Source organism: Notothenia rossii (assembly GCF_949606895.1).
Source record: "Notothenia rossii genome assembly, chromosome: 3".
Lineage (NCBI taxonomy): Eukaryota > Metazoa > Chordata > Actinopteri > Perciformes > Nototheniidae > Notothenia > Notothenia rossii.
The window spans coordinates 65,375,385-65,403,194 of record NC_136901.1 but is presented as its reverse complement, the minus strand read 5'-3'; the positions used below and the strand labels follow the sequence as shown (position 1 = coordinate 65,403,194).

Genomic DNA, 27,810 nt, shown 5'->3' with positions numbered 1-27,810 from the left:
AACCTACTTACAAACAACATACAGTTCCTTTTGCTTGGAGTGCTCACATAAATAAAGAATCCCCTGGAATAAACCACGAGTGCGTTAAATCCCATTTAAAACCGGATTTAGGCGTATACTTCAGCCTCTTGTGGCCGACTAGAGTATTTCAACAACAAACCTGACTTTTCCCCCTATGCCTTTGTCATGATATTTGGCTGCTCAACCTAATTATCTATCACTTTGGAAAAACAAATAGCAAAAACCCACAGTATTTTACAACCCAGGACATACATGTTATGTTCATAAGATTGTGAGTGTTATTTTTTACACCTGATTCATGTTTGACTTATTTTTTCACTTAACCTAACTGAGTTTACTTACCGGGACAGTCACTTTTCAAATGTTCCATTTGGACTTTTCATAATCTTTTCATATTAACTCTACCACATTACCAAAGCCAAGAACATGTCCCCCACCACAAAAGGCCTTTTTTAAATATCTAAACATTAATACATTTATAATATGTTGCACAAACCAACACAATTTGAATTGATAGCATTTCTAAAGGACATGCTTGAAGACATCTGTAGATGCAGTTTGTCTCAGAAATGTTTTCTTGGTACCAAGTACAAAAAGGAAGATCTCAAGTACATGAAAGGATTTAATTTTCTTCTCAAAATTCGGCAGCACTCATCTGCTACAACTATTAATGGACACACAATCTGCTTGAGAAATGTATGTACCAGCCAAAAGGAACACAGGCGAGCCATGTTTTGAGAGAGAGTGGGAAAGGTGGTGATGGGCTGATGAAGAAAGTGTCATATATGGAAGCAGAGAATAAGAAAATATTATGGGTCTGAAATGTAGAAGCACTGACAGTGAGATATGAGACAGGCATTTAAAGATATCTAGGGATAGACTATAAGCGCTTTGAGCACCAGGAAAAGCGCTTTATAAATGTAATGTATTATTATTATTATAAGATACAGAGAATGAAAGGGCAGTAGAAAACATACAAATGAAATGTGAAATAAGATATAGCACACAGAGAAAAACGATGAGAACGGAAAAACAGACATGAAATCTGAAGTTCCTGTGTGGGAGGGAAACAGGCTCTTAACAATAAATACCTTAGTCACGACTCATGGCCAAAACAGACATGTTACTGAAAACCTCATCATGTTAATGCTTAGGGGGCAAATCATTTCAAAAGTGGACATAAGTTCCAGAGAAAAAGTGTAGAATGATCGTACTGTTTTCCAAGGAATATGAATCTGAGTCAAATGTGGCTTCTTCAGCAGTTTTATCAGAAGTGCCTTCGGGAGAATGCAATAACGACAATGTTACTAAAGGTCAATAGAGTGGTGCAAGAATGAGACTTAAAACCGGGGATTAAGTTAGCATGTTGATACTTTTAGTTTGCTGGTCTTGATGGATTTTTAAATGGTATATTATTGGTTGTATCTTCTTGTCTCATTCTAGTATTCAGCTTTAATGTACAGTAGGAATATAGTATGTATTTTCTTGTTATGATTCATTTTTGATTAATTCAGCATCACAATTACACATTAAAAAACATTTTGTTTAGTTTGTTGCAGTTTTTAACCTAAAGTGAAACCATGGAACTCTTTCTGTGAAGGGTAAGTTGAATTATTCAGATGTTTTTTCCCACAACAGTTTTGGCATTGTTGCTTAGAAAATCCTTAAACATTTGATTGATTATCAAATATTTGTGGATTATTTTATAGTGATCGAATAATCTAATCTATAGGACCCTGGACAACTAATAACGACATTGTTGCCGGTTTTAACAAGGAACTATTGCTCATACTGATATGTATAGGCCACATACGAAATATCAAAATATGAAGGCATCACTTTAAAAACTCAAATCAGTTGGAAAAATATATAAATCAACTCCAAAAAACACTAGCAAAATACAACAAATAAAGCATATTTACAGGAAAATCTGAAGGCAAGCAAACAAAAGTGCATCTGTATTCTCAACATTGAGAGAGGTTATGTGAAATGTATAACTATAGTCAGTAATAAATGCTAATGACAAGGCTAACTTAAAAATACCTTAATTGTTCTTCTTGAATAATTTGAAACCAGATCAAATTTGATTTAATTTAGATCTGGACAGGAAATGTAGGCACATTCTTCTCTTTTTCATGTTTTTCTTCTAATCAGGCTTGTACAAACGGCTCAAATGTATGACAGGGACTAACTTAGCTGGGTTATGCTAACTCAATGGTAAACAGAGCCACAGATATTTATAACAGATTAACATTTGTAGGGTGTACCCAACTCTCACTTACGAATGTGCCATGACAGCCTGGTCATACCACCCATACAAAAAAACTGCATTGTCAATTGCAATTCCAGTCAAATGTGTTTTTAATAAAAAAAACTAACAAGGACTTTCAACAAGGTAAGGAATATTTGTGTTTTTCCCTAGCTTTGGTGAACACATGGCTCGGCATGTACATACAATGAGAATAAATAGAACTTTGGTTTGTTCCAGTTATGTCAATTTATTCATCTTTAATGGCAATCAAACATGTTTGAAACTGCAAAATTTCAGACAAAAAAAACAATCGACAACCTGATACAGCTGGGGCACAAGAGTGGCTCCCCCAATAGAGCCATGTACTAAGTTTGAGTCTTTAATAGCTGCCCAGGATTAAATCTGACCAACGGCTCTTTGATTAGTCAATGTCGTCCCTCCTCTCTCCCCCTTTCCTGTTTATCTGTTCTATAAAAAGGCAAAAAGAAAAACCTGATACAGCTCAGACAATACCAAGAAGGATTTTACCTCGATGTGCAGTGTTTAAATAACTCAATCGGATGTAATAATTAGATCATCAGCTTGGAGGGAAACCCTGTCGGAAATGCTCACTGATCTGAATTGTTAACATATGGCATCCACATATATCAATAGGATTGCAAAAGTAGGCTACAGTGTTAAAGTAGGGTTAGATATGACAAGTGTGTTGCTTTACTAAACAGTACTGTACAATAAATAATAAATATGGCTTTCTGCAGTGTTTCATGTGGCCTGTATCATCCATGACTCGGATACTCCAGGACTTAATCCCTTATACAGACAACAGGCTTAAAGGTTCACTCGTACCGTACATCCAGGTTCAGGAACTGTAGCAGTATAAGTCAATCCACTATGTATACAGGGATCTATCATGTTCCCTGTCCTCTCTGAGACTGGAGGCAGTGATATTGATGTGGTCCATCAAAAAGGGACAGAAAGGCCTTTAGTGAAACAGACGTCGTTCATTAAAGAATATGGAATTGCTGACTGGCTATCTTGATGTTACACACGGCAAAGACTGAGTGTATTTTGCTCACAAAGTAAAAGCTTGATAAGCCACAGTGCCAGAGGGTTAGCAAAGAGTGGGAATATGTTTACATCAGGATTAGAAGAAAAAAAGAGCCTGGCCTTGAGGGCCATTCTTTGTAGTAGAGTGCATTTCTCCTGCATACGGGTAAAAGGATCTTACAGCCTATAAATCAATATGTGACAAGCTGCCTGACAACCTCTAGCTGATCTGGAAACCTTGTTGTCAAGATCTTCCGGTACTTTGGGCTCACTTGGACTTTTCTCACCCCATATTTTTTCCACATTAACTTTGTGTTTTCCCATTTTTGCTATGTATTTGTGTTCTCACAGTGATTTTAAGTCAACTTTGAATGATTTACCTAGATACACTAACATTCTGACAGGAAAAACCATCTCATTTATGTTTGGAAATTGTTGATATTTCTACATAAGAGTGGTTCAAATACGTGAATCCTCTATGCTACTTTTGCCTGACTGAGTTCTTAATCTGACAGAGGCAGCTTTTTAAGGCAGTAAAAAACAGCGGGGACATTCTGCTTTCAGCTACGATGTGGATAAATATCAATATGAGTAAGGCAAAAATAAGACTGTGTTGGTAATGGCGGTCATAAACACCAAACCAGGGCTGGTTTAGGAAACAACAGCCTTATATCAACACCGTTTGTTGTAGATCCCCTAATGACTCATCCCTTGTGATGTGTTTGCCTGTGCACTCTGCTAGCTGAAAGCACATTTACTCAGTTTCTGTCTTTGTTTGAATAAATGGAAGAATATCTACACTATGCTGTAGTCTAAAAGGCAACATCGTCTTCTGAACTGTTAATCAATCCTCACCATCCTCATCCTTAATATACATGAGCGTTGCCACTTCCCACCTGTCCGCCTCTTCCTTGAAACACATTTCTCTTAGAGTCAACCCTCCATTCAATACCAGAAAAGTTGCACTTAATTTGAAAGACTCTTGTTTTAGCCTCACTCTCCCCATCATCCCTCTCCTCCTCTCCCTTCACATGTACAGTTACTCTTTCTATCCTCCCCTTCCATTAGGCCTCCCACTCCTCTTTTTCCTCAACAAGGACAATTACTCTTTGTTTCAGTCTGTTGTGTGAGTCGGACTCTCCCATCCTCTCTCTCCACGTCTCTGTAGAGCAGGGATTTCTGAGCCTTGAGCCTGCAGGCCAGCGCCATGAAGATAGAGTCGACGTTCTGACTCTCCTTCGGGTCCTTGGCCGACGTCTCGAACAGCAACATGTTGTGGGAGTCGGCGAACTTCAACGCTGTGTTGGAGGGCACCTGAGAAAGCACAAATGTTTGATTGTAAACCCTAATTCAAACTACAAAGATAAAATAAAGTTGTCTTATATAAACGTTGCCTTTTCTTAAGTACACCCACCTGTATTTGGTCCACAAGGTCACATTTGTTACCCACCAGGACTCGAGGAACGGATGCTGAGACCCGATGGCCATTGCACTCCTGAAACATAACATAATATTGCCTTATAAACGTTATAATCTTTAGCCATGTTTATGTGATATTCGACCGTAAATATGACCAGCAAAGTGAAACATTTGATCACTGGTCTCTTAGCTGTAATAACGAGATATTTATGACTACAAAAAGTTGGCAATAACGTGTCAAAATGGCTTTATACTGTAGCCACTATTCCAAACAGCTCAGTATAAAAAAAACACTAAAGAGATACTCTGAGGGAATTGAAGGTCCTATTGTTTAATAGATACGCAGTGTAATGTCTAAGGATTTTATTGTGAAAGGTAAGAAAGGAAGGAGTGGATCTGGTATGCCTTTGTCAAGGTTGAAAGGATCTCAGTATGGTGTCTGTTCCACACAAAGTGATTGGTTTATTTTTAGGTGAGAAATATCCCAAAACATTAACCTTGATCTGACAGCATATTATATATATATATATATATATATATATATATATATATATATATACACTGAACAAAAAGGCCACTCTGAAACGTGCAATTTGCTTAATTGGGGGGGTCTGGGGGGGTCCGAAAACCAGTCAGTATCTGGTGTGAGGGTTAGGATTAGGGTTAGGGTTAGGGTTAGGGTTAGGGTTAGGGTAATGTTGTGAATCGAGTGGCCCATGGTGGTGGTGGGGTTATGGTATGGGCAGGCGTATGTTATGGACGACGAACACAGGCCACTCGATTCACAACATTACCCGAACCCTAACCCTAACCCTAACCCTCACACCAGATACTGACTGGTTTTCGGACCCCCCCAGAACCCCCAATAAAGCAAAAATGCACGTTTCAGAGTGGCCTTTTATTGTGGCCAGCCTAAGGCACACCTGTGCAATAATCATGCTGTCTAATCAGCATGTTGATATGCCACACCTGTGAGGTGGGATGGATTATCTCGGCAAAGGAGAAGTGCTCACTATCACAGATTTTTTCAGATTTGTGAACAATATTTGAGAGAAACTGTTATTTTGTGTATATAGAAAATGTTTTAGATCTTTGAGTTCATCTCATGAAAAATGGGAGCAAAGACAAAAGTGTTGCGTTTATATTTTTGTTCAGTGTATATACAAAGATAAAAATATATTGATGTGCCAATGCATTTGCACAAGAATGGAAAATGCCCCCATAGTGTAAATAGGGGTGAAACTGGAATTATGTTACGGACATGGAAAACATTTAAATATCACGCCTTAATCTTTGTTAACTTCTGTGGTGGCTGTTGGTCAAATGCAATATCACAAAGCTATTCCATCCCCAGTAGCCCAGAGCAAATGTGGCTATTGCTGTTCTCTTTAACAACGCAAAAAGGAGGTAACTAGTTTGTCGTGCTGAATGGACAATGACCTGAAACATTTGATAAGTAATGTTTGGAAACATTTGGGATTCAACAATTTGCAAAGACAGCAAATCTTTAGTCACCAGTTAGCTTGTGACTCAGGCTAATAAAACCACATCAAATTGACAATGTAATGCTTTTTGAGGCAATGTTCCAATGATTTCCAACTAGGTACAGTATATCTTAGCTCTCAATAGTTTGAATTTGACTTTTTTTGCAAAGTGAGATCTAAAGCCCTAATATTTCAACTGATATTAGATTAATTATAAAATTGTGCTCATATAAGCACTACATTTTCTGCTATGTAACCACAAACACACTAACATCGTAATTCTTCAAATAGCCATACTATTAATACTAAGGTCTACATACAATCTTGTCACACATTTTGACCAATTAAGGTTTAAATAGTTACATTAAGAATGACTCATACTCCTTTAGGTTCCCAGTAAGTCATAGTTAGCTACACGCAGAATACAGAAAGCAGCAGCTAATTAGTCTTATTCATTTCACCTGTGCTTTTTTTCTCAATATATCTGCAATGGAAAAGTTAAATCTATAATCTTAATTCACTACAACCATCACTGCATTCACTATCTAACTATTGCTAATACTGCTACTTTTGTACTAGCTACCACTAATACGACTACCATATACAGCTCATATATCAAGTAGTCAATTAGTAAGACTCAATTATTATTAGGCCTACTGATGATGCAACTTGTAGTAACTAAAGGTAGTATCCACAGTGCCAGTAGAGGTCATTTTAAGCATAGGGACAGTTGTCGTGGTATTAGCAGTATTGTACACAACCACACAAACCCCTTTGGATAAGTAATTTTCTAAGTGAAGCCAAGGTACACCTCGTTGTTTGCTTGCTTACAGCAGTGGTTAGAATTGATGCAGCATTAGCATTATGGTTGCAAATGGTTGAAAACATGACAGTGACAACACCCGCCTAATAAATGGTCTTAGGGACTAGCCATTGGGAGCAATGGAAACTGGACAAAAACTGAGACGGAAAGACATGGGTTCTGCTTCTTCCACCATTCATAATTTGACAAAGACCATTTTGCCATCTACTAAGCAGTAACTAACCTCTATCCATGTCTGTAGGTTGCGGAAGGAAGCCATCTTGGTGACGTCGTACACAAAGACCACTGCGTGGACATTGCGGTAGTAGTGTTCCACCATGGATTTACGAAAGCGCTCCTGGCCTGCGGTGTCCCATACCTGCACCTGTGGAGATAGACCGGATGAAACTGTTTGGATTTGACTGAGGAAAAGTGAATATGCATGTACTAGCTGTATATTACCGCCAAGATCATTATGTAATTGTTTTGACTTGTTTGTCTGGTCAGCAGGATAACAGAAAAAAGACTGGTTTGATTTTCATGAAACTTGTTTGAAGAGTGTAACTTGGACCAATGAATAACAGGTTATATTTTGGTGCATATCTGAATCACAGGACGGATAGACGCATCATTTCTTACTTATGGAATTGACCTTGGTGGAGTTCTGTTTGTGGTTTTGACCTTAAGCATGTCATGTCACATCATCCAGAGTAACAGAATCAGGACACCAATGTTTGTGACGTTTATATAAAAAAATATGTAATTACCACATCAATCTGGCTACAATCACTTGTCTGAACCAATATGAGCGTACAAGATCCAGTCCATGGCACTTTACAATTTCAACAGGAAACTGCTGTAAGGTCTCATGAGAGCAGTACTCTATGGCACATTTGGCTTTTCTGCTTAATCATTAACGAAGGCCTCAGGCAGATCTACTCTGTGCTGTAAGCGAAATTGATGTATGCCAAAATGAAATACAGTGACAAACGCCAAATGGTGAGTTTAACCAAAAATAAAACACCTCATTTGGATCATTTGACAACATTTGCAGAGTATTTTCTTCAATGTCAAATAGACAAAGAGCAACTGAGCTTTATTTCCCCTTCTTCTGCACAAAAGAAGATATCAATTTCACCAAAATGTTCAGTCATTTTAGAATGCGGATAGTGGAAAAGTTATTTACGGCTCATGATTGGTCACATAAACTGTTCTGTATATTGTGCTCAAATTGTCAGCTTGCTGAATGTCTTTGTGTAATCAGTAGCACTTTGTGTTTCAATAAGGACGGCTCCCATCACTCGACCCAAGCCTTTAGTGAAAAAGGACGAGCCAATTATCTGCTATTACCATGTGAAAGGACAAGCACGGCTATTTAGCTTTTGAGCAGATGCTGAATGCTGCATTCAATACAGCTCATAAAATCAAAGCTTGTTCTCAGTTGGACACTGCCTGGCCATAATCTGATTTTCTTCATATATTATATGCATCTCATATTGTACATTTCTTTCTAAACCAATATCTATAATTGTGGCTTAGTCACAACTATAAAGTGCACTGTTTTTAAACCAGCCTACAGTAAATGTAAGTATGAGACAATTAAGCCAAATGTATATTTTACCAAATGTTGCAGTCAATAGCAATGAAAGTCAAACGTCTAAATTATTACCTTTACTTCAACACCTAACTCTTTGTCTATACTTAGTGCTCTGCTCTGCTATTTTTAGTCTTCTGCAGTTAATACAATTGGTCTGTGTGCTATTTTTATTCACCTGCCAGAGGACCGGAGGATAAATAGTCGCCCATCCAGATCTTTGTACAGTTAGTTTTGAGGAAATGTTATATATTTCCTGTTATAGGTAAACCGTGAGGGACATTTGGACTTGTTGGCTCATCTGTGCCAGTGAAGTAGCCCTACGTTTCACTCTAATAATGTAAAATGAAATAGCCCACTGAAGAGGCCATGAAATGACCATCTGGATGACCCACATATCAATATTTTAGATTCCTGTCTCAGCTCTGGTAATAATTTATCCTGGAGCGTGCTGGATCTAAAACATCTGCATGCTGGAAAACCTTCAGCTCTCACGTGTTGACCATATACAGTCTATGGTGTTGACACAAATGATACCACACCAAAAAAAAATCCTTTACTCAAGTTTTTGAATGTTGAAGAGATTAGCCGTAGAAAAAGTCTGCCTTGTCTCCAATATAATGGAACTATATGGCACTCTGTGGCCACACAATATAAGATGTCATAACCCAGTTACTCAAGATAAGCCACAGACTAAGTTTGAGCAGTTTCATATAGGAACTATTTATATTTTACCAAACTACACCCGCCAACTGTATCACCGAGAAGAAAGCGTTTTATACCCATGGACAAGAGGCTCTGCAAAGCTCACCACAAGCTAGCTAACGTTAGCTAGCTTGCTACATGGAAATATGACTAATATCTTCCTTGGCAGAGCTGACTTAAGCTAACTAGCTCTATCTCAAATTGTAACAACACTACAGGTAAGAAAAAAAGTATTTCTGATTTTGGGGTGAACTGTCGATTTAAAGTTTAAGTTGAAAATACATTTACACTTGTTGTTCCTCATTCCTCATATATGTTTTGAAGAGAATATCGATGATTCCGACAAGCTGACCTAACAGGTGTAGTGGGTTTGTGAGTCAGCATTAGGGGGCATCTGGAGGTTGTAGACAGACTGTGTTACTGAGACAGAAAGGAGGAAGGGAGCATGGGCTTATGTGAGTGTGATAGAGAGGTTGCATGCTCATTTACCGGTGCACGTAAGGAGGGGGAAGGTATGAACAAGACACAGCAGAATAATACATCTCAATAAAAACCTAATATTTACTTACAGGCCAAAATATAAAACAATGTTTATCATGTAAAACTCAATCTTGATCCATCCTTGTTTTCATGATATTGTAACTAGCATGTTATAATACTACTGCTCCTAAATAGATTTAGCTATAAATCAGCCATTATACATACATTGATACTAATGTTTGAAATCATTACATTTCAATTCAGTGATTACCAGGATAGCATTACAGTACTATGGCCTACATTTCTAATTTGGTTTGTGTACAAGTGTATAATTAGATGTGACTTGTTTGATATGTGATACATTCCATACTTAAAATGGAAAGCAGATTTTCTTCATGGTTTTAAAAGGGGAAATTGTTTTCATTTATACGTCTGTTCATTGACATCCTGCAAATACATCAGGGACGCTAGAGTTGGACACAAAAGGTACCTGGTCTTAGGGCTGGAACTATCAACTGTTCTCATTCTTGATGCCTAATCTTATCTTCTCGATAACCCGGCTATTAAATAATATTAAAACATCTAAAAATAGTGAAAATGGCCATAGTCTCCCTCAAACAGAGGGGTCTTGAGTTGATTTTGTTGTATTGTTTACATATTTACAATCAATTGTTTACCTGTAGGTTTTTATAAAAAGGATATTCGTTTTCTAAACAAATGTCTTAATACAGGTTGAAAGGTTCGCCATTATCAGCTTCAGATTTAATCAACATTGGCAAAAAAAATATTGATTTCTCCATACAAATATTTTTCAAAATACCCATGGGTTTATGTATTTTACCATTAGGCTACAATAACACACAAAGACTATGTAGTCAATACATGTTTAATTTCTCCAACATTTTAAATTACATTTGTAATTAAATAGCGTTATGAGTGTAGTCTCTTGTTTTGTGAGGGTAAGAAGAAATAAAAGGCCACTGGTAGACTTTGAGCTGCAGCTGATCAACAAAAAGAAAAAATGGGGAGGGAGTGCAGGGAACACCACAGATTAAAATCCAGCCCCTCTGCTGATTTTACCTTGATAGTCTCCCCCTGAATAACCACCGCCTTCTCCCTGAAATCCACGCCGATAGTGGCCTCCGTCTTGTCGGGGAAGCTCCCCCCGGTGAAGCGGAAGGTGAGGCAGGTCTTCCCCACGTTGGAGTCCCCGATGACGATGATCTTAAAGATCCGCGTCTGGATGCTCAGCTCCAGGGAGGACGTGATGCTCGGGGCGGGATCGGTGCTGCTGCTGGCTCGGCTCCGGCCGGCTCTGTGTAAATCCATGGAGGGTGTCAGCATGGTGACATTGTCGTCCGCTCGGTTCCTTCGTGTCATCCCTTTTCCTCCACCAATCCCACCACCGCCGCCGCTGCCCGGAGCTCTGGTCTCCTCCTCCGGGGAATCGTTGGTCATCTTGCCGGAGGAGGCGATGCGAAAGTCGGTGTGAGTGTGGGGAGAGGAGAGGGGTTGGACCGATGGATGGATGAGTGAAGGGAGGGGAATGGAGGAGGAAGGGAGGACGGAAGGAGGAGACCAGAGATGCAACAACAATACCAACGATGCTCTGCTTCAGCTGAGTGTGGCCCTAAAGGGAGAAGTATTGTAAAATAAAATGTAGTTCAGATTTAATTATTAGGGTCTGAGACCAGAGGTCGGCGAAGACCCTATTGAAATCGCGACCGATAAACCTGCGAAAAACACCCAAAAACAGGGAAAACGACCGGCAAAAGCACAGAAAAGGTTCGGAAATCATGACGGCCAATAGGCCGCGATATTGATATCGTTACGATCAATTTAGTCGCTCTCAAAGCGAGCGATAACCATGCAAAACCCACAAAAAACAGGGAAAACGAGGGGCAAAAGCCCATTAAAAGTGGCCTAAATCATGGCAGTAGGTAGCCCATGCTCAATGTTAAATAGCACATTATTGAGATCGGACCGATTATTTGTTATTATTATTATTTGAACATTTTGCACGCACTTTTGACACCCGCAACATATGTGAAAACTCACCAAATGTTGCACGCGCGTCAGAAGTGTGGCAACTTCAAATATGTAATTGGTTCCGGAACTTTGCGTAAAAAAAATTGCGTAGGCCACACCCACTTCCGTTTTTAACGTAAACTCCCCCCACTTTAACTTTCACGTAAACAAACGAAACTCGCTACGCATATCTAAGGTGCGGAGACGAACCAAAAAGCCTCTTGGAGGGGTATAAAATAACGTACAGGAAGTCGGCCATTTTGAATTTGGCGTTGGAAAAACGCGATTTATCGCGTTTTTCTTCCTCCGTACAAAATCTATCTTGTCATAGGGACTTTGTCCGTACGACTCGAAATTCGTCGGGTAGCTTCTCGAGACATGGGCAATTTAAAGTTATCACGGAAAGCTTTTTCTTTCGCACGGCGTAGCCGTGATTTGGCGCCAAAGTTTGCGTTCGCTCGATGCTAGGCGGCCCCTCGCCATGGAAAACGATGATTTCATAAGGCCAACTGACATTCTCAGAACGCAACCAAACTTCACATGATGGTTAACACTGCGGCCCTGAACAGCTCTAGGTGAAATCTGATGTTACTTAATTTGGCGTTACCATGGCAACGGATCCTTCGCCATAAAACACGGTGTAGCTGTAACTCCAATGGACAAGGTCCCATCGTCCCCCAATCTTCACTTTTATACCACCGGTCAATGCCCCAACAGCTCTACCTGGAATCTGAGATCTCACCATATGCCGTTTCCATGGCAACGCATCCCTCGCCAAAAAATACGATGTTGTTGTAATTCAATGGAAAATCGTCCAAACAGCACCAGACTTCAGGCTATCATTGATGGTCCGGCCCTCAACAGCTCTATGTCAATTAGGGGATGTCATCATGTGCCGTTGCCATGGCAAAGTATCCTTCGCCAAAAAACCTGGTGTTGTCGTAATTCAATGGGAAATCGTCCAAACGGCACCAGACTTCATATGATGGCTAATGGTCCGGCCCTCAACAGCTCTATGTCAATTATGGGATGTCATCATATGCCGTTGCCATGGCCCACCCACATGCACGTCTGGCCCACCCACAGCCAATCAGCGCGTTATAGCGCAGAGCTGGGAAGCCCAGAAGGAAGTGCCACAAACTGCAGTTCCTCTAGTGGCCAACAGGGGATGGATGCAGAAAGGAGCAATTCCCATAGACCCCCATGTTAAAATGCCCAACTTTACAGCAGAAATAAACATGTTTATAGCCTGGATCCATTCAAAGTTATTCTGGATATAGTTAGATTCCACCTTCATGACATTGGATAGGGAGTGCATTTTTTTAACGTGAGTAAATTAGTAAGTAAAGTAAGTTTTGCCGTGAGTGAATTAAAATATTTTTTCTTCTTGAGGTCCGCAGTGAAGCGTGTACACATTTGCTGAATATGAAAAGACTCTCTCAGTGTGTGCCCACTGTGCGACTGTCAAGGATAAACAACCTGTGGCCTCCGAGCCAGTCATGTGTAGGGATGGGTACCGAGCCCCGGTATTAAACGGGCCCCAGGGTTGAATTATTAAAGACCGTGGTACCATTAAGCTCCGACGTTATCGGTCGGTACTGGAGAGAGACATGTAAAACATATCTGTTGTTAGAATATGACAGATATATGTATATTGTATATGACTTATATTATTACTGTGCACCACATTGTCTATGTAAGTAGCTGCGACTACTAACTGTGTTCATTGGTTAGCTGCTGTACCACATGATTGATGATGTCACTACCTAGGGTATAAGACCGTTGGAAGTCACGCCCCTTCTCTGTCTGTCCTCAAGCCTCTTGAGATGTGTGCCTAAAATAAATAACGCCGTGATGAATGGCTAAACTTGAACGACTGAGATTATTCACCTTTCTGCTGCAGGAGACAAAAGGTTTAAGTCTAAATCTGCTAACAGGTTATGGGCCCAGATAACGACGAATGATTCTCAAGTTCGGGAGTACGCGCTAAGAGTGCTAGTTAGCAGCCGCGTGTTAAAGCTAAGTTTAGCAGGGAAGCTAAAGCTAAGCTATCAGGGCGCTAAGCTGAGCTACCGGGAGCGACAACACAGAAAGACATGGCAAACTCCCACAGAAGTAAATGGCCCTCGTTCAACGGGAACGCAGAGGAATACGAGCTCTGGGAGGAAAGGATGCTGTGCTGTATGCATGGAGTAGGATTGAAAGAAACGATCCTACGAGCACCTACGGGAGACCGGACCGCGGAGGAGCGGATCGCGGACGAGAAGCTGAACGAGGACGCATATTGTGCGTTGGCTCCACTTCTCGATAATACTAGTCTTGGACTTATATTCAGAGACACTAAGGACCAAGGCCGAGAAAGTCTCAAAGTTTTGAGAGAACACTTTATCGGTAGAGGCAGACCACGGATTGTAACTCTGTACACGACGTTAACCGCGCTGAAGAAGACGGTCAACGAGACGATGACGAAGTATATTATCCGAGCGGAACAGATCATCACGGCACTCAGGAACGCTGGCGAAGCACCGAGTGAAGGATTGATGATGGCAATGCTAATGCGTGGTTTACCAGAGAAATACAAGCCGTTCACATTACTTGTGACACACGGAGATACGGAGCTGACGTTGGGACAGTTCAAGGCGAAGCTAAGGAACTTTGAGGCCGCAGAAGACACAGATTCAGCCTCGGACGTGATGGACGAACGAGTGCTGAAGGCCCAGGCGATGCCGGGGAAAAAGCTTGCCAAACGTTTCCCCCGAGCCGAGGAAGGTGAGCGCAACGGGCTGGTGTGTTGGCGATGCGGAGAGACGGGCCACCGGAAAGACGAATGCACCAAGAGAGCGTGGTGCAGTCATTGCAAGAGCAATGGGCACACGGACAACGCGTGCACAAAGAAGAATCGTCAACAAGATGGCGCCCGGAGGGCACACGCACAAGATGGCGGTGGAGAATCGGACCGGTGGTGGACATGCTGCGGGACGAGACGACTGCACCTTCAAGGTGCAAACAGGAGGTGCCAGCCTACTGGGACAGCAGATGCGGACCCACCAGAAGGGATTGCTTGTCGACACGGGAGCGTCGTCGCACATAATCAACGACGAGAGAAAGTTCCGGCGTTTCGACACCAACTTCAAGCCGGAGACCCACTCCATGGAGTTAGCTGACGGGAGGCGTACTTTCGGAGTGGCACGAGCCAGAGGAGAAGCACAGGTGTGTTTGGTTGACAGCGAGGGACGACGGCTTAATGTGACCTTAAAGAACGCATTATACATCCCATCGTACCCCCAGGAACTTTTCTCCGTGAAGTCTGCAACCACCAACGGTGCTACGGTATTCTTTAAAGAGGGTAATGATGTACTAGTATCACCTAATGGTTTGAGGTTTAATATTTATGTCCATAAGAGGATGTACTATTTACCAACCGAGTGTGATGATGATATGTGTCATGTCAGCCATGATATTCAAACATGGCATGAGATCATGGGGCACTGCAATTACGAAGACGTTTTAAAGTTGCAGGAGGTTACCGAAGGCATGCATATCAAGGGTACTAAGTGTAAACCTGCTAAAGAATGTACAGTATGTATTGAGGGGAAGTTTACACAAACAAGGAACAGGGATCCGACAGACAAGGTTAAATCACCACTTGAGCTGGTGAATACGGATCTAGTTGGTCCAATGAACAATGTGTCCATTGATGGCTTTAAGTATTTACAGTCATTCACTGATGTGTACACAGGGGCAGTGTTCGTTTACTTCCTGAAAGCAAAGAGCGATACACCTCAAGCCACTGAGAATTATCTGGCTGATGTGGCTCCCTATGGGACGGTAAAATGCATCAGGTCGGATAATGGAACTGAGTTCACCAGTAAGCAGTTCAAAATGCTACTGAGGAAGAACAAGATAAGGCACGAGACGTCTTGTCCCTATTCACCTCACCAGAACGGTACTGCTGAAAGGGAAGGGCGCACTCTCTTTGAGATGGCCAGGTGTATGCTCATTGACAGTGAGCTACCTAAGAGTCTCTGGCATTATGCTATCCAAGAAGCAGCGCATACGAGGAACCGGTGTTTTAATAAGCACACGGGCACTACACCATACTCAGCACTGTCCGGGAAAAAGTGCAATTTGGCTAGCATGCAAAAATTTGGTGCAGTGTGCTATGCGTACCAGCAGGACAGGGGGAAGCTAGATTCTAGGTGTGAAAAGGGGCGTTTTGTCGGGCATGACAAGGGCAGTCCCACCTACCTAATCTACTACCCCGACAGGGAGAGAGTGCAGAAACACAGGTTGGTGAAGTTTGTCACTAAGACAACTTGTGAGAGCGAGACTCAGACACAGCTGTTAGAGCTGGACCTGGAGAGAGACTCTGAGGGAGAGGTAGAGACCACACAGCCTGGTGTTGTACTGACTGACGGTCCACAGTCTGCACGAGAGGATGATGGCGAGGAGCACTCTAGGGTGACGCCACATGCCTCAGACAGTGTGAGATATCCCAGGAGGGAGCGTAAAGCCCCGGGGTACCTTAAAGACTATGCTCAGGGAGAGACTGAGGAGGACGACAGTACACTCATCAGTGTAGACTATTGCTACAAAGCAATTTGTGGTGTACCTCTGACTTTTAAAGAGGCCATGACATCCACTGAATCTGGAAAATGGGGTAATGCGATGGATGAGGAAATCAAGTCCCTTGAGGACAACCATACGTTTACCCTGACTGAATTGCCAGAAGGCAGGAAAGCAGTGGGAGGTAGATGGGTCTACTCAATTAAAGGGGACATTGAAGGAAACGACAAACACAAGGCTAGGTTTGTAGCAAAAGGCTATAGTCAGCGGGCAGGAATAGATTATGGTGAAACGTTTTCACCAACAGCTAACCTGACTAGCATACGGGTGCTAATGCAGAAGGCAGCCCAAGAGGATTTGATCTTGCATCAAATGGATGTAAAAACCGCTTATCTCCATGCTCCCATCGATCGGGATATTTACATGGAACAACCTGAGGGGTATGTAAAGGAGGGAGAAAAGCTTGTCTGTAAGCTGGAGAAGTCGATTTATGGCTTAAAGCAATCTGGGCGTAACTGGAACGAGATGTTGCACAAATGCTTAACGGATGACTATTTCACCCAGAACCAGGCAGACCATTGCATTTATGCAAAAGAATCTAAAGAAGCAAAAGTAATTATTGCTATCTGGGTTGATGACCTTATCATCGCAGCAAGCAACATCGAGTGTCTAGAGAAAGTAAAAAGCATGCTTTCTAACAAATTCAAGATGAAGGATTTGGGGAGGGTAAAGCACTTTTTGGGGATGGATTTCAACCAGTCGAATGACTGCGTTACAGTATCGCAAAGTAAATATGTTTCAAAGATACTGGAACGTTTTGATATGAGCGAGTGTAGGGTGAGAGAGACACCTTGTGATCAAAAGTTGGACTACACCGAAGACGCGCCCAAGATGGCAGATGTGACGATGTACAGAGAGGCTGTCGGCAGCCTTATCTACCTGACGACCTGTACACGTCCAGACTTGTGTTTTGTTGTAGGAAAACTATCACAGAATTTTGCGGAACCTTCAGATGAACATTGGGTTACCGTGAAACATGTGTTGCGTTATCTCAGGGGGACCTCAGATAAACAGCTCTGTTTCAAAAAGAGCAGCGAGCAACTGGGTCTAGTGGCATATAGTGACGCTGACTGGGCTGCAGATACAGGCGACAGACGCAGTACGACAGGGTATTGTGTGGGCTTGACCAAAGACAGTTCACTTGTCTCTTGGAGAAGCAAGAAACAACCCACAGTAGCATTGTCGACATGCGAGGCTGAGTACATGGCGCTTGCTTTAACAATACAAGAGTGTATCTACTTGGAGCAGCTGCTGGCAGGTATGGATACCTATGTGTACAGGAAGACAGTCATCAATGAGGACAATCAGGGGACGATGGCATTAGTCAGGAATCCGGTGTGTAGGCAAAGGTGTAAACACGTGGACATCAAGTACCACTTCATCAGGTCTACCATAAGGGAAGAAAAGATGTCTTTGATTTATTGCCCTACGGACGACATGGTAGCAGATGTCATGACTAAACCTGTGTCCAAAATAAAACTGAAAAAGTTTGCAGTTGCTATGTTTGGTGCATAAAAAAAAAAAAATGTGTTGAAGAAATCCACATTGGAGTGTACCATGTATTCCATTTGTTTTGTTATAAATATGAACAGATGTACAGAAGCACATAAGTAATAAGTGGGAGTGTTAGAATATGACATAGATATATGTATATTGTATATGACTTATATTATTACTGTGCACCACATTGTCTATGTAAGTAGCTGCGACTACTAACTGTGTTCATTGGTTAGCTGCTGTACCACATGATTGATGATGTCACTACCTAGGGTATAAGACCGTTGGAAGTCACGCCCCTTCTCTGTCTGTCCTCAAGCCTCTTGAGATGTGTGCCTAAAATAAATAACGCCGTGATGAATGGCTAAACTTGAACGACTGAGATTATTCACCTTTCTGCTGCAGGAGACAAAAGGTTTAAGTCTAAATCTGCTTATGTATTATTGCTACACAATATGTATTATTGCTACACAAAAATTATATTGCAGTTTTAGTGTCGCCAACTCCGTTTCTAATATGCAAAAAGACAGCAAAATGCGTCTATGATTATTTTTAGTATTTTAGGTCTTTCCAATCCCCGCCTGCTTGCGAGGGGGCGGGGCAGTTTACACACATGCAGCTGCTACATGCAGCAACACATACACACGGAGGAGATGGCAGAGAGAACGTGCTCCGAGGTGTGGTTAAACTTTAGCCGTCTCGATGCTCGTTACCAAAAGTGCAATAAGAGTTTAGCATGTAAGGGTGCCGGTAACACGAGCAATTTGACTGAACATTTAGCAAAAGTGCACCACATTCAGACGGAGAAATGCACCGGCTTCGACTGTCTTTCTGATAGCGCTGTAGCCCCCCCCATCCACGAGTAACGTTTCCACGTCAGGTGTTATGAATGCTAGCAGCGACACACGGAGTTAACTCAATTATACAAACATGAGTTGATGATTAGAGGTAACTGAGTTATTTATTTTGTTAAAGTTTCAGCTATTCTGTTTACAGTTCTATCCGATTATTTAATACGATTGTTTCTTTTGATGTGAAATATTATGTATTTAATTTAACACTAGAACCGCCAACGGGGTCAATTTGACCCAGAGCTGTTTTTTATTGTATGTAACTTTTTTTCAATAACATATTAAAGTCTCCCAGTCCGTGACTTTTCCTGAAAGTGTGTTATGTAGCACCCTATGTTGTTAAAAATGGTCAATATGAAGTCATATTGAAGAACTCGGCAAAAGAATTGCCATTTATACCTATTTCCGCCAAGCGGGTCATATTGACCCCACCCCTTTTCGCGCTATTGATTTTGCGTGTAAACAAACATGACGTGTTGCTATAGCAACGCCTTTTGTCTACTGCAGTTCCTTATAGATTGAGAGATAGATTGAGAGAGAGAGAGAGAGAGAGATAGATTGATAGCGGCAGTCTGTATTGAAGGAGCGCGCTCCCGCTCACGGGAGACTGCTCGCGCGGTGCTCCGCAGCAAACAGCTGTTTGCTTTTCACCCAACAACGACAACCGCCTCACGAAACCCTATGTTGTACCGTTGATAAACGAAACAATTAAAAAAAATTGCTTGTCAAAATACCAATACCACAGGACCATTTTTCTTCTTAAAGCAATACTTTTACTTTGAAAATCAATGCATTCTAATGCTGGGTTTTGACCCCGGTGGCGGTTTAGGTATAAAAAAATCTCTGGCGGTTGTAGTGTTAAATAAAAAGCAATGCTAGTTTTGTTCACAATTTGTTTAGTTAGTTTACCTTCTTTTTTTCTCCAAAAAAACCGATAAAAGTCCGTTAAAGCACCGGATCGATAAGCGGTATCGATAAAAGTAGTAGTAGGCCTACCGTTAAAACCTACCCATCCCTAGCCATGTGGATGTCAGTATAACACAGATTCTGAGGCCACCGTGCCTATGTTTTTGTTTTCACTGCTAGTTTATGCTTATGTTCAATTAGTGCATTCAAAAATCATTAAAATCATTAATGAAGTTTCAGCTCAGACCCCACGCTTAATAAGTCTCCCCCTGGCCCACCTACATTTCTCCAGGCTCACCCACACAATAATTCCTGGCTACGCCACTGGTCCCTTGGCGTACAGTTGTGACGCTCCTAGGCTCCTTCAGCTTCATAAAGGGACGCAAATAGCTTTCAACTGATTGCAATGTATTCCCATCTGCGGCGGGGTTTGACGCTCATGGAAGCACGGCATTCGTTTGTGTCGGCTGCCCTTAAAGGCAATGTGAGCGTCCATTCCCATTGGATAACGGAGAATTGTACACCCGGAAGTAAGTTACTGTCGATTAATTTTACAGTGATATATGCACTACACATCGACTAAAAAACACCAGATTATCCTTGTTAATTACACATCATTGATTGGTTTAGATTGTGTGCAATGCTTTTGTATTTTCCCCCTTCGATTCGGAGAAACAAATATTTTTTCGGAGTAAAGGATGGCAGAAGACACTACACTACCCAGAATCCCCAGCTATCGTTTAGGACAACACCATGTGCTCTGTTTGACAAACCCCGTGATTAGTTCTCAAGCTCTGTGATTGGTTGACCTCCAACTGCATTCCATATGAAAAAAAACGTTTCGTAAAAGATAAAATCATACTTTATTCAGCAGTGCTTGCTTTACTCTTTGAAAGTCATCACATGAATGCATTGTAATAAATGGTTCGGCTGCATTAAATATATTACACATCTGTCGTAGATCTTTATTTTTATTTATCTACAGAAATCGGGCTCAGAATAGACCGGAAACTATTCTTTTACCGTTCAGTTTGAATTTCACAATAAAGTTAGTAGTAATATTTTGTTTTGATGTTATTGTTTTTTATTAACTACTAGACCACTGGGTCATGTTAAGACCATCTTTTCTGTGTTGCTGTGGGTTTTTTCCATCGCTTTTGTGTTACAAATATCAAAACAATAACTAAATATATCCGTCGTAAACTAAACCAGAAACAGCAGTATATTTTATTTTGTTAACACTGTAAACTTGACAGCTTTTTAACCCAAACAGCCTACTGGTTAAAGCACGTTATTACACGTTTAGAGTAATGCAATGCAGGTAGATTGTGTTGCTTTTTAATGACGGTTTAAAATGCCTTTTTCTTAATGTCTTTTATTATTATTACCTACTTGTTACTGGCTAGGGACGCTGCTATCGATATTGTGTTTCGCAACATGTTCTCTATCTATGGCACGTCTCTACTGGGAGTTGTAGTTTTAAAAGACGTTTTCGTATTTCCCATAATAAGAAGTTGCCAGTATACTGTGTACATCCCTGGAGGTTTAGGGGATAGGAAGCACTCAAATTTAAAACATATAATTAATAAATGGGTGAAAATTGCTTGTGCCCATAATGGGCAGCATTATATACCCACATGCCAGCTAAGGTCAGAAGAGCTTTATTTAACAGCTGGTCTTATGTTTGTGACCCCTCCTGTTGTTAATTGATGACATTAAATTACATTACATTAATTGATAAGCCTAAAACATGCACTTGTCAAGGTTCAGAGGCAAATTTTGCAAATATGGCAGAATCGATCATCTTAAGATAAGATTTATTGATCCCAAGTTGGAAACATTTGCGTTACATCAGCATGTGTAACAGTTGTAAATATGCAGTGTTGTTTATTTGTAAATGATTTAGTATAATCACACAAATTCTGTGTTTTATATTTAATAATTCGGTGTTCTTTATTTATTGATAGTTCAATACCTGACAAGGCCGGAGATGAAATATCTATATACATACTATAAGAGTATAATATTATGTATAATATCAGTTAAAATAAGTGCTTCAACATAGTTAACCGTGCTGGAAGTATACACAAATATTGATAGATGTCTTGTAATGCACTATTGAGGAACCTGCGACCCAAGTTTTTCATTCATTGCAGAACTACACCGTTTGTGAATAAACCTTAGAAAATCTTGAAATCTTGAAAGGGATGTGCAAAATAGTCATTATATACAGTCTTTAATTAACTATTAGTAGAGAATAACGAGTAATGAATATACTTGATAGGGATCCTATTAATATCTAATAATACAAATAATGAAATTCAATAACATGCTTTAACCACCAGGTGTCCCTTTCTATCAGCTGTGTACCTTTATGGTGTAAATACAGCCTATCTACCAATTGGATCAAATATAAAAGTCAGCCGAATTAGTGTTGATCCTGCAAAGAGACGTATTGTGTGAAAATAAATGTAAGATGTTGTTTAATTGCTGATATATTTATGATCCACCTCACGTTTTCAGTGTTGGCTGCAGTTCCTCATGTTTGTCTAAGTCTTCTCATCAGGGCTCTATAAATAGAGAACTACGGCAGACATGTAATATTTAATGCAGCCGAACCGTGTATTACAATGCCTTTATGTGATGACTTTCAAAGAGAAAAGCAAGCACACTCGGAATAAAGCATTATCTTTTTAAAAAAAAATGTTTTCGGTCTATTTGTTAATGACGATGTGATGTGAGATTGGAATTGCACAGGGGAAAATAACGTATCTTTAGATGCGGATTTTGTTAAACTAATACGTTTGCGCTGTGGACCAATACATTGACGGGGAAGGGGGTAGAAATAAAGATAACACCATTAAACAGTTACACAACATAACAGAAATAATATCGATGGCAGCGTCCCTAGCAACCACCTTGGTAACAATGAAAACGTTCTATGGACGCAATTTCCTGAAGTAATCTTCGTAATTGCACACATAATCTGAAATAACAACTCATATTTCTCGCATCAAATGACATCAAAACGCATTTTAATGGCCAAACTAACTTTAAAATAGGCATTTTCCACAGAGAATAAAACGAAGTTCCGCCATGTTTTTTTTTTCTGCAGGAAAATTTGAAGATCACGTGACATAGACGCCAGCCATTGGAATGAATGGTGAAAAAACGGGGTTTGTCAAACAGAGCACAAGGTGTAGTCCTAAACGATAGCTGGGGATTCTGGGTAGTGTAGAATTCTGCCATCCTTTACTCCGAAAAAATATTTGTTTCTCCGAATCGAAGGGGAAAAATACAAAAGCATTGCACACAATTTAAACCAATCAATGTTGTGTAATTAACAAGGATAATCTGGTGTTTTTTAGTCGATGAGTAGTGCAGATATCACTGTAAAATCAATCGACAGTAAGGGGAATACTTACTTCCGGGTGTACAATTCTTCGTTATCCAATGGGAATGGACGCTCACATTGCCTTTAAGAGCATCCGACACAAACGAATGCCGTGCTTCCATGAGCGTCAAATCCCGCCGCAGATGGGAATACATTGCAATCAGTTGAAAGCTATTTGCGTCCCTTTATGAAGCTAAAGGAGCCTAGGAGCGTCACAACTGCACGCCACGGGACCCTGACCAAACGTCGCTCCTGGACGATTATGGAGTGAGAGTGTGTTTGAGGTGAGCTGCGGCTCGCCTCGAAAGTAGACGAGAATAGCCGATTGCAGCTGGGGGAGGTCTCAAAAAGCTGGCTTGAAGTCGGACAGCTCCGAGTCGGCTTGACTCTGTTTGCAATGGCGGAAATTGCGTTGGCGTTCTTCGTTGCAGATGAAGTGGATGCAATCGAAATCCCACAATCAATATATCACTACAAATGAATGACTCAAGTGTCTGTTCATTTTAAAACAAATCAATACAAGGGGGGTTGAATCCTACATGTAAAAGACAGAACCACTACTTTTCAAAACGACTTCCGTCGGTCTTAACCAGTTTGCATTTATAAAGAATGCACAAATGTGTTTAATCGTTAATGTCAGATATGTACTAAGTAAATACATTTGTTCCTGCTCAAGATTAGATTCAACTTTATTGTTATTGCACATATTACAGGTACTGAGATAACGAAATGCAGTTTAGCTTCCAACCAGAAGCGCAACAAGTAGTGAAGTGAAAAGTAATGTACACAATCTACAGAATAAAATATAGAATGAATTGAATGATGAATAAACAGTGAGGGTTTTTTATGTGCCCCAAAGTCCACAGAAACATCATCAATTAATCATTTCTAATAACTAGGCCTATAAAAGAGGTCAACAGACAATACTTAAAAGAAACATGGCATCAACTTAACAGGTGTTAACTCAACAAACTGACCTGCTACTACGGTGGCCCTGAAGTGCAAGACACCACAGCATTTCACAAAACACAACAGCATTTCACAAAATACTACAGCATTTCAAAAAACGCCGCAGCATTTCACAAAACGCCACAGCATTTCACAAAACACAACAGCATTTCACAAAACACCACAGCATTTCACATTGGAGGGAAAGGGTATTCCTTAGGGAGAACACTTCTTATTTGTGATTGGACAGAGCCAGCCAGAGAAGCACTGCTGTGATTGGTTGTTTTTGCTGCCAGTAAAGAAATGATGCTTCGTGATTGGCCCACACTGTTAGCACACACTCAGAGCTCACAGCTCCTCATATCTGTTCAGAAACTGGACAGAAGTTAAACATGTACAAACCACAGACTGTCTGTGTCATGGCGAATACAGCCATTGCTTTATTTATGTCTGTATTACGTTGTTGTTAGTGTGGACGGAGCAGCTACAGGTTAATTTTGTGAAATGCTGTGGTGTCTTGCACTTCAGGGCCACTGTATGCTACAATGAAAAAGCAAAGAACCCATATAGAAGCTTGGCCAAACCAAATTGAAATCAAGGGATAATTAATAGTAACAGAATACACAAAGGACACTGACAAAATCCTAATCCCCCCTTTAACATGGAAGCAGGTGGTTTGTCCCAATATGTCCCAATTGGCTCCTTGCAGTATTTATGACTCCTCAGCACTCGACCACGCCCTTTGCTGAACCAGGAAGTGACCTCCCCCAATGGTAACTCAAGAGACAAAGAAAGTAGCTAATTAATACAAACTATTTTGTCAGTTAATTTATGTAACCGTAGCCACAATTTCACAGTCCTACGTCAGGCCGCTTAGTGAAAAAGCAAGTTAAGCCAACTCTATCAAGCTTATCAAAATGTCTTACTCGTGTAAGGTTTGTAAGTTCAGTACAGGGTCCATCACTGCATGCATTTGGTTGTTTGTATTCTAAGTGTTTTAAAATAGTGTGTATTATCTAAAAATAGTGATAATGTATTTGCCAAACAGTGCTTTTGTTGTGTCTCGTCAAATGTGTTGGTTATGTTTATGTATTATGTCTGTCATTTCATGTTTAGTCAGGTTTTCATGTTTATTCACGTCATGACAGGTCTGTCTATTTATGTCTTTCATCTCTAGTTAAGTCCCCGTGTTTCATGTCGTGTCTCGTTTTCCATTTCCTGTTTTATTTTGTACTTACCTCTTGTCTCTCATTTCAGGCCCTGTTACTTCCTCCCTTTGCTTGTTTTCCCGCCATCGTCAGCGTCTGCCCCGCCCCTGATTGTTTCCACCTGTTCCCACTCACCTCATGTTTAAATAGTCCTGTCTGCCCCTGTCCTGCGTCAGTTTGCCTTGTTTGTTTCCACGTATGGTCGTGCTAGGCCTCAGCAAAGGGATGATAGTTCAGTCTTGTCAGGTTTTGTTATTTTTGTAGACTTGAAGTTCTCTTTTTGCTTAGTTCTTAGTTAAAGATTATATCAGTTTGTAACCCCTTGTCTCAGTTCACATGTGAGTTGAAAGCAGTTTCACCAAATCATTATTTCTCCATTTGTGTGAAAAAACAAAGCCATTGATTGGCCCAAAAATATTGATAAAAATGTGTCATGAAGAATTTCTTTTTTTTTTTTCTTTTTCTGCCCCTTAAACTATATCAAAACCCGCTACAACAGTGAATTGCCTACACATTAATGCATCTGTATCATTGTATTGATTTAATGAAATTAAAGTAAGAAATCTTCTGCAAATAGAAAATTGTGATTCCAGACAGTATAACTAAACAATGCATAAAGACTGTTTAATGCAGTTGGAATACCAATAGTAAGATTACAATTGTAGCCATCAGTTTATTAATGAATGTGATCTCCATTTGACTTAAAGTTTATAGCCATGCCATTCTATGAGGATATAAGTTAATGCTGCTTTTACCAGAGAGAAAGTGAAACAGATTTTCTCACACCATCTAGTCAAGTGATCTGATCAGCTGGTCCAATTATCACATTCCATTAACAAACATGGCCGTAATGCAAGGGATTGCAGTGTCACCAGGAAGTCCGAATAGATTAATCATCAAGGTGCAAAGAAAAAAGAAAAAGCAGAAATTCCCTTTTAGTACATACAGTACAGTATATACAAAATGTTGTCTGCCTTGCCCTCAAACAAATAAAAACTCTTTCAGTAGCATATTCCTTTAGGTCAATGTAATTTACAAAGTGCTGGACTTTATTTATAGCCCTAGCGGTTGCAGCTAAGGAGATTCCAGCACTGTTTCCAGAGAGGATTTGTCATTTGTATTTTTTCCGACCCAGCAGGTGTTTGATGCAGAATCAGTACAGCACGCCTGACTGGCTACTGAGAGGGGACTTATGGGTATATGGCGCAAGAACTACAGGTGAAAATAGCATATGGCTAATACATTATCCTACATACAAACATGTTATGTTAGGTTGTGAAGATCTAAAATAATTCTGGAGGACAACAACAGTTGAACCTAAATTACTTTCAAATATATGTCAGTTTGTACATTAATGCATGAATGATAAACTCATTATCTAATGTTCAGGGACAGATAATAAGTACATGTATTTTGAAAGCATATTTTAGTTTTGACGAGTAATTTTCACTGAAGGAGTTGTGCAAGTGTCTGGAGTCTAAGTTAAATGTTATTATTGGTTACAAAAGCAACACAATTTATTTTATCAAGACTTTGCATCAATGGCATTGTGTTGGTGTTAACACAGGCATGCTCATGTGTTCACAATGAACATTTTGCTGATGTTTAACAAGTAAGCTTGTCCTATTTACTATTTTAGATTAGCATGTTGGCGGTCTAACAAAACGTACAGCTGACACACATGGAAATGTTATTAGTTTTGTAGATTTGCTGGAAATGATTAGAATAATTGAACATTTTGACCTGAAGATTGAGCTAATGGGGCCATGAATGTCTGAACCAAATGTCACAGCAATCCATCCAATAGTTGTCAAGACTGAAAGACAAAAACCTCTCCTGACTGAAGGAAAAGTCAAAACATTGCCAAAATCCCTAAGAATCTTCCTTTTGTCTTCATAAATATCTGTGCAGAACACCATGTTTATCCATCAAATATTTGTTAAGATATATTTGCGACACTGCTAGCTTGACATACATTTAAAAAAATGCAACTGTAGCATTCCAAATCTTACTATTAGCATCATTAAGATCATTATCTTAATGACATGCTTACCATAAGCTTCTGTTCAATGTCGCAGTTTCAATTAATTATGTAAATATTTGATTATGGGGGGGGGGGGGTGTTTGATATTTCAATGTGAAATCAGACAGTATAATGCTTGAGGATGTTTGAAACAATATACAAGAGAAAGAGGAAATTAGCGTAACTCACCGTTTGAAATGTAACCATGCGAATTGCTGTTGTTTGTCAGAGCTGCTTTGCTTCCATTTTGACTAACTTACAAAACAACACAAATGCACGTGTACACACAGTGCCTGTCTGTTGATATCAGCCTGAAATGCAGACAGAAATACCAATCAAGTTCTGTTTTCCTTCGCCAAGTCAATGTCTCTCTTACACACAGACACAAATAAAGGCTCCCTGCTCACTGTTTCCCTCATTCACAGACACAAGCTCTTCCTCACAGTCATACACACTGTCTCTCAAAAAAGACACACATAATCTCTCTCACACACACGCATGTTAAACACACACACTCGCGCTGTGT

General features: G+C 40.4%; 1 protein-coding gene across 2 annotated transcripts; it reads right to left on the bottom strand.

Annotated features, from left to right (window-relative positions):
* Window positions 1-630: 630 nt before the first annotated feature.
* Window positions 631-27,694, bottom strand: rab33a (RAB33A, member RAS oncogene family). 2 transcript variants are annotated; one of them, XM_079670829.1, is made up of 5 exons: window positions 27,474-27,694; window positions 10,884-11,433; window positions 7,269-7,409; window positions 4,734-4,814; window positions 631-4,633 (listed from the first exon to the last, which is right to left on the bottom strand). In XM_079670829.1, the coding sequence occupies exons 2-5, from the start codon at window positions 11,259-11,261 to the stop codon at window positions 4,409-4,411; spliced, it is 825 nt and encodes a 274-aa protein (XP_079526955.1). In that variant the 5' UTR covers window positions 11,262-11,433; window positions 27,474-27,694; the 3' UTR covers window positions 631-4,408. The 2 variants fall into 2 exon arrangements, with proteins under 2 accessions (XP_079526955.1, XP_079526956.1); XM_079670830.1 differs by lacking the exon at window positions 27,474-27,694 and adding an exon at window positions 25,292-25,307.
* Between the last annotated feature and the right edge of the window lie 116 nt (window positions 27,695-27,810).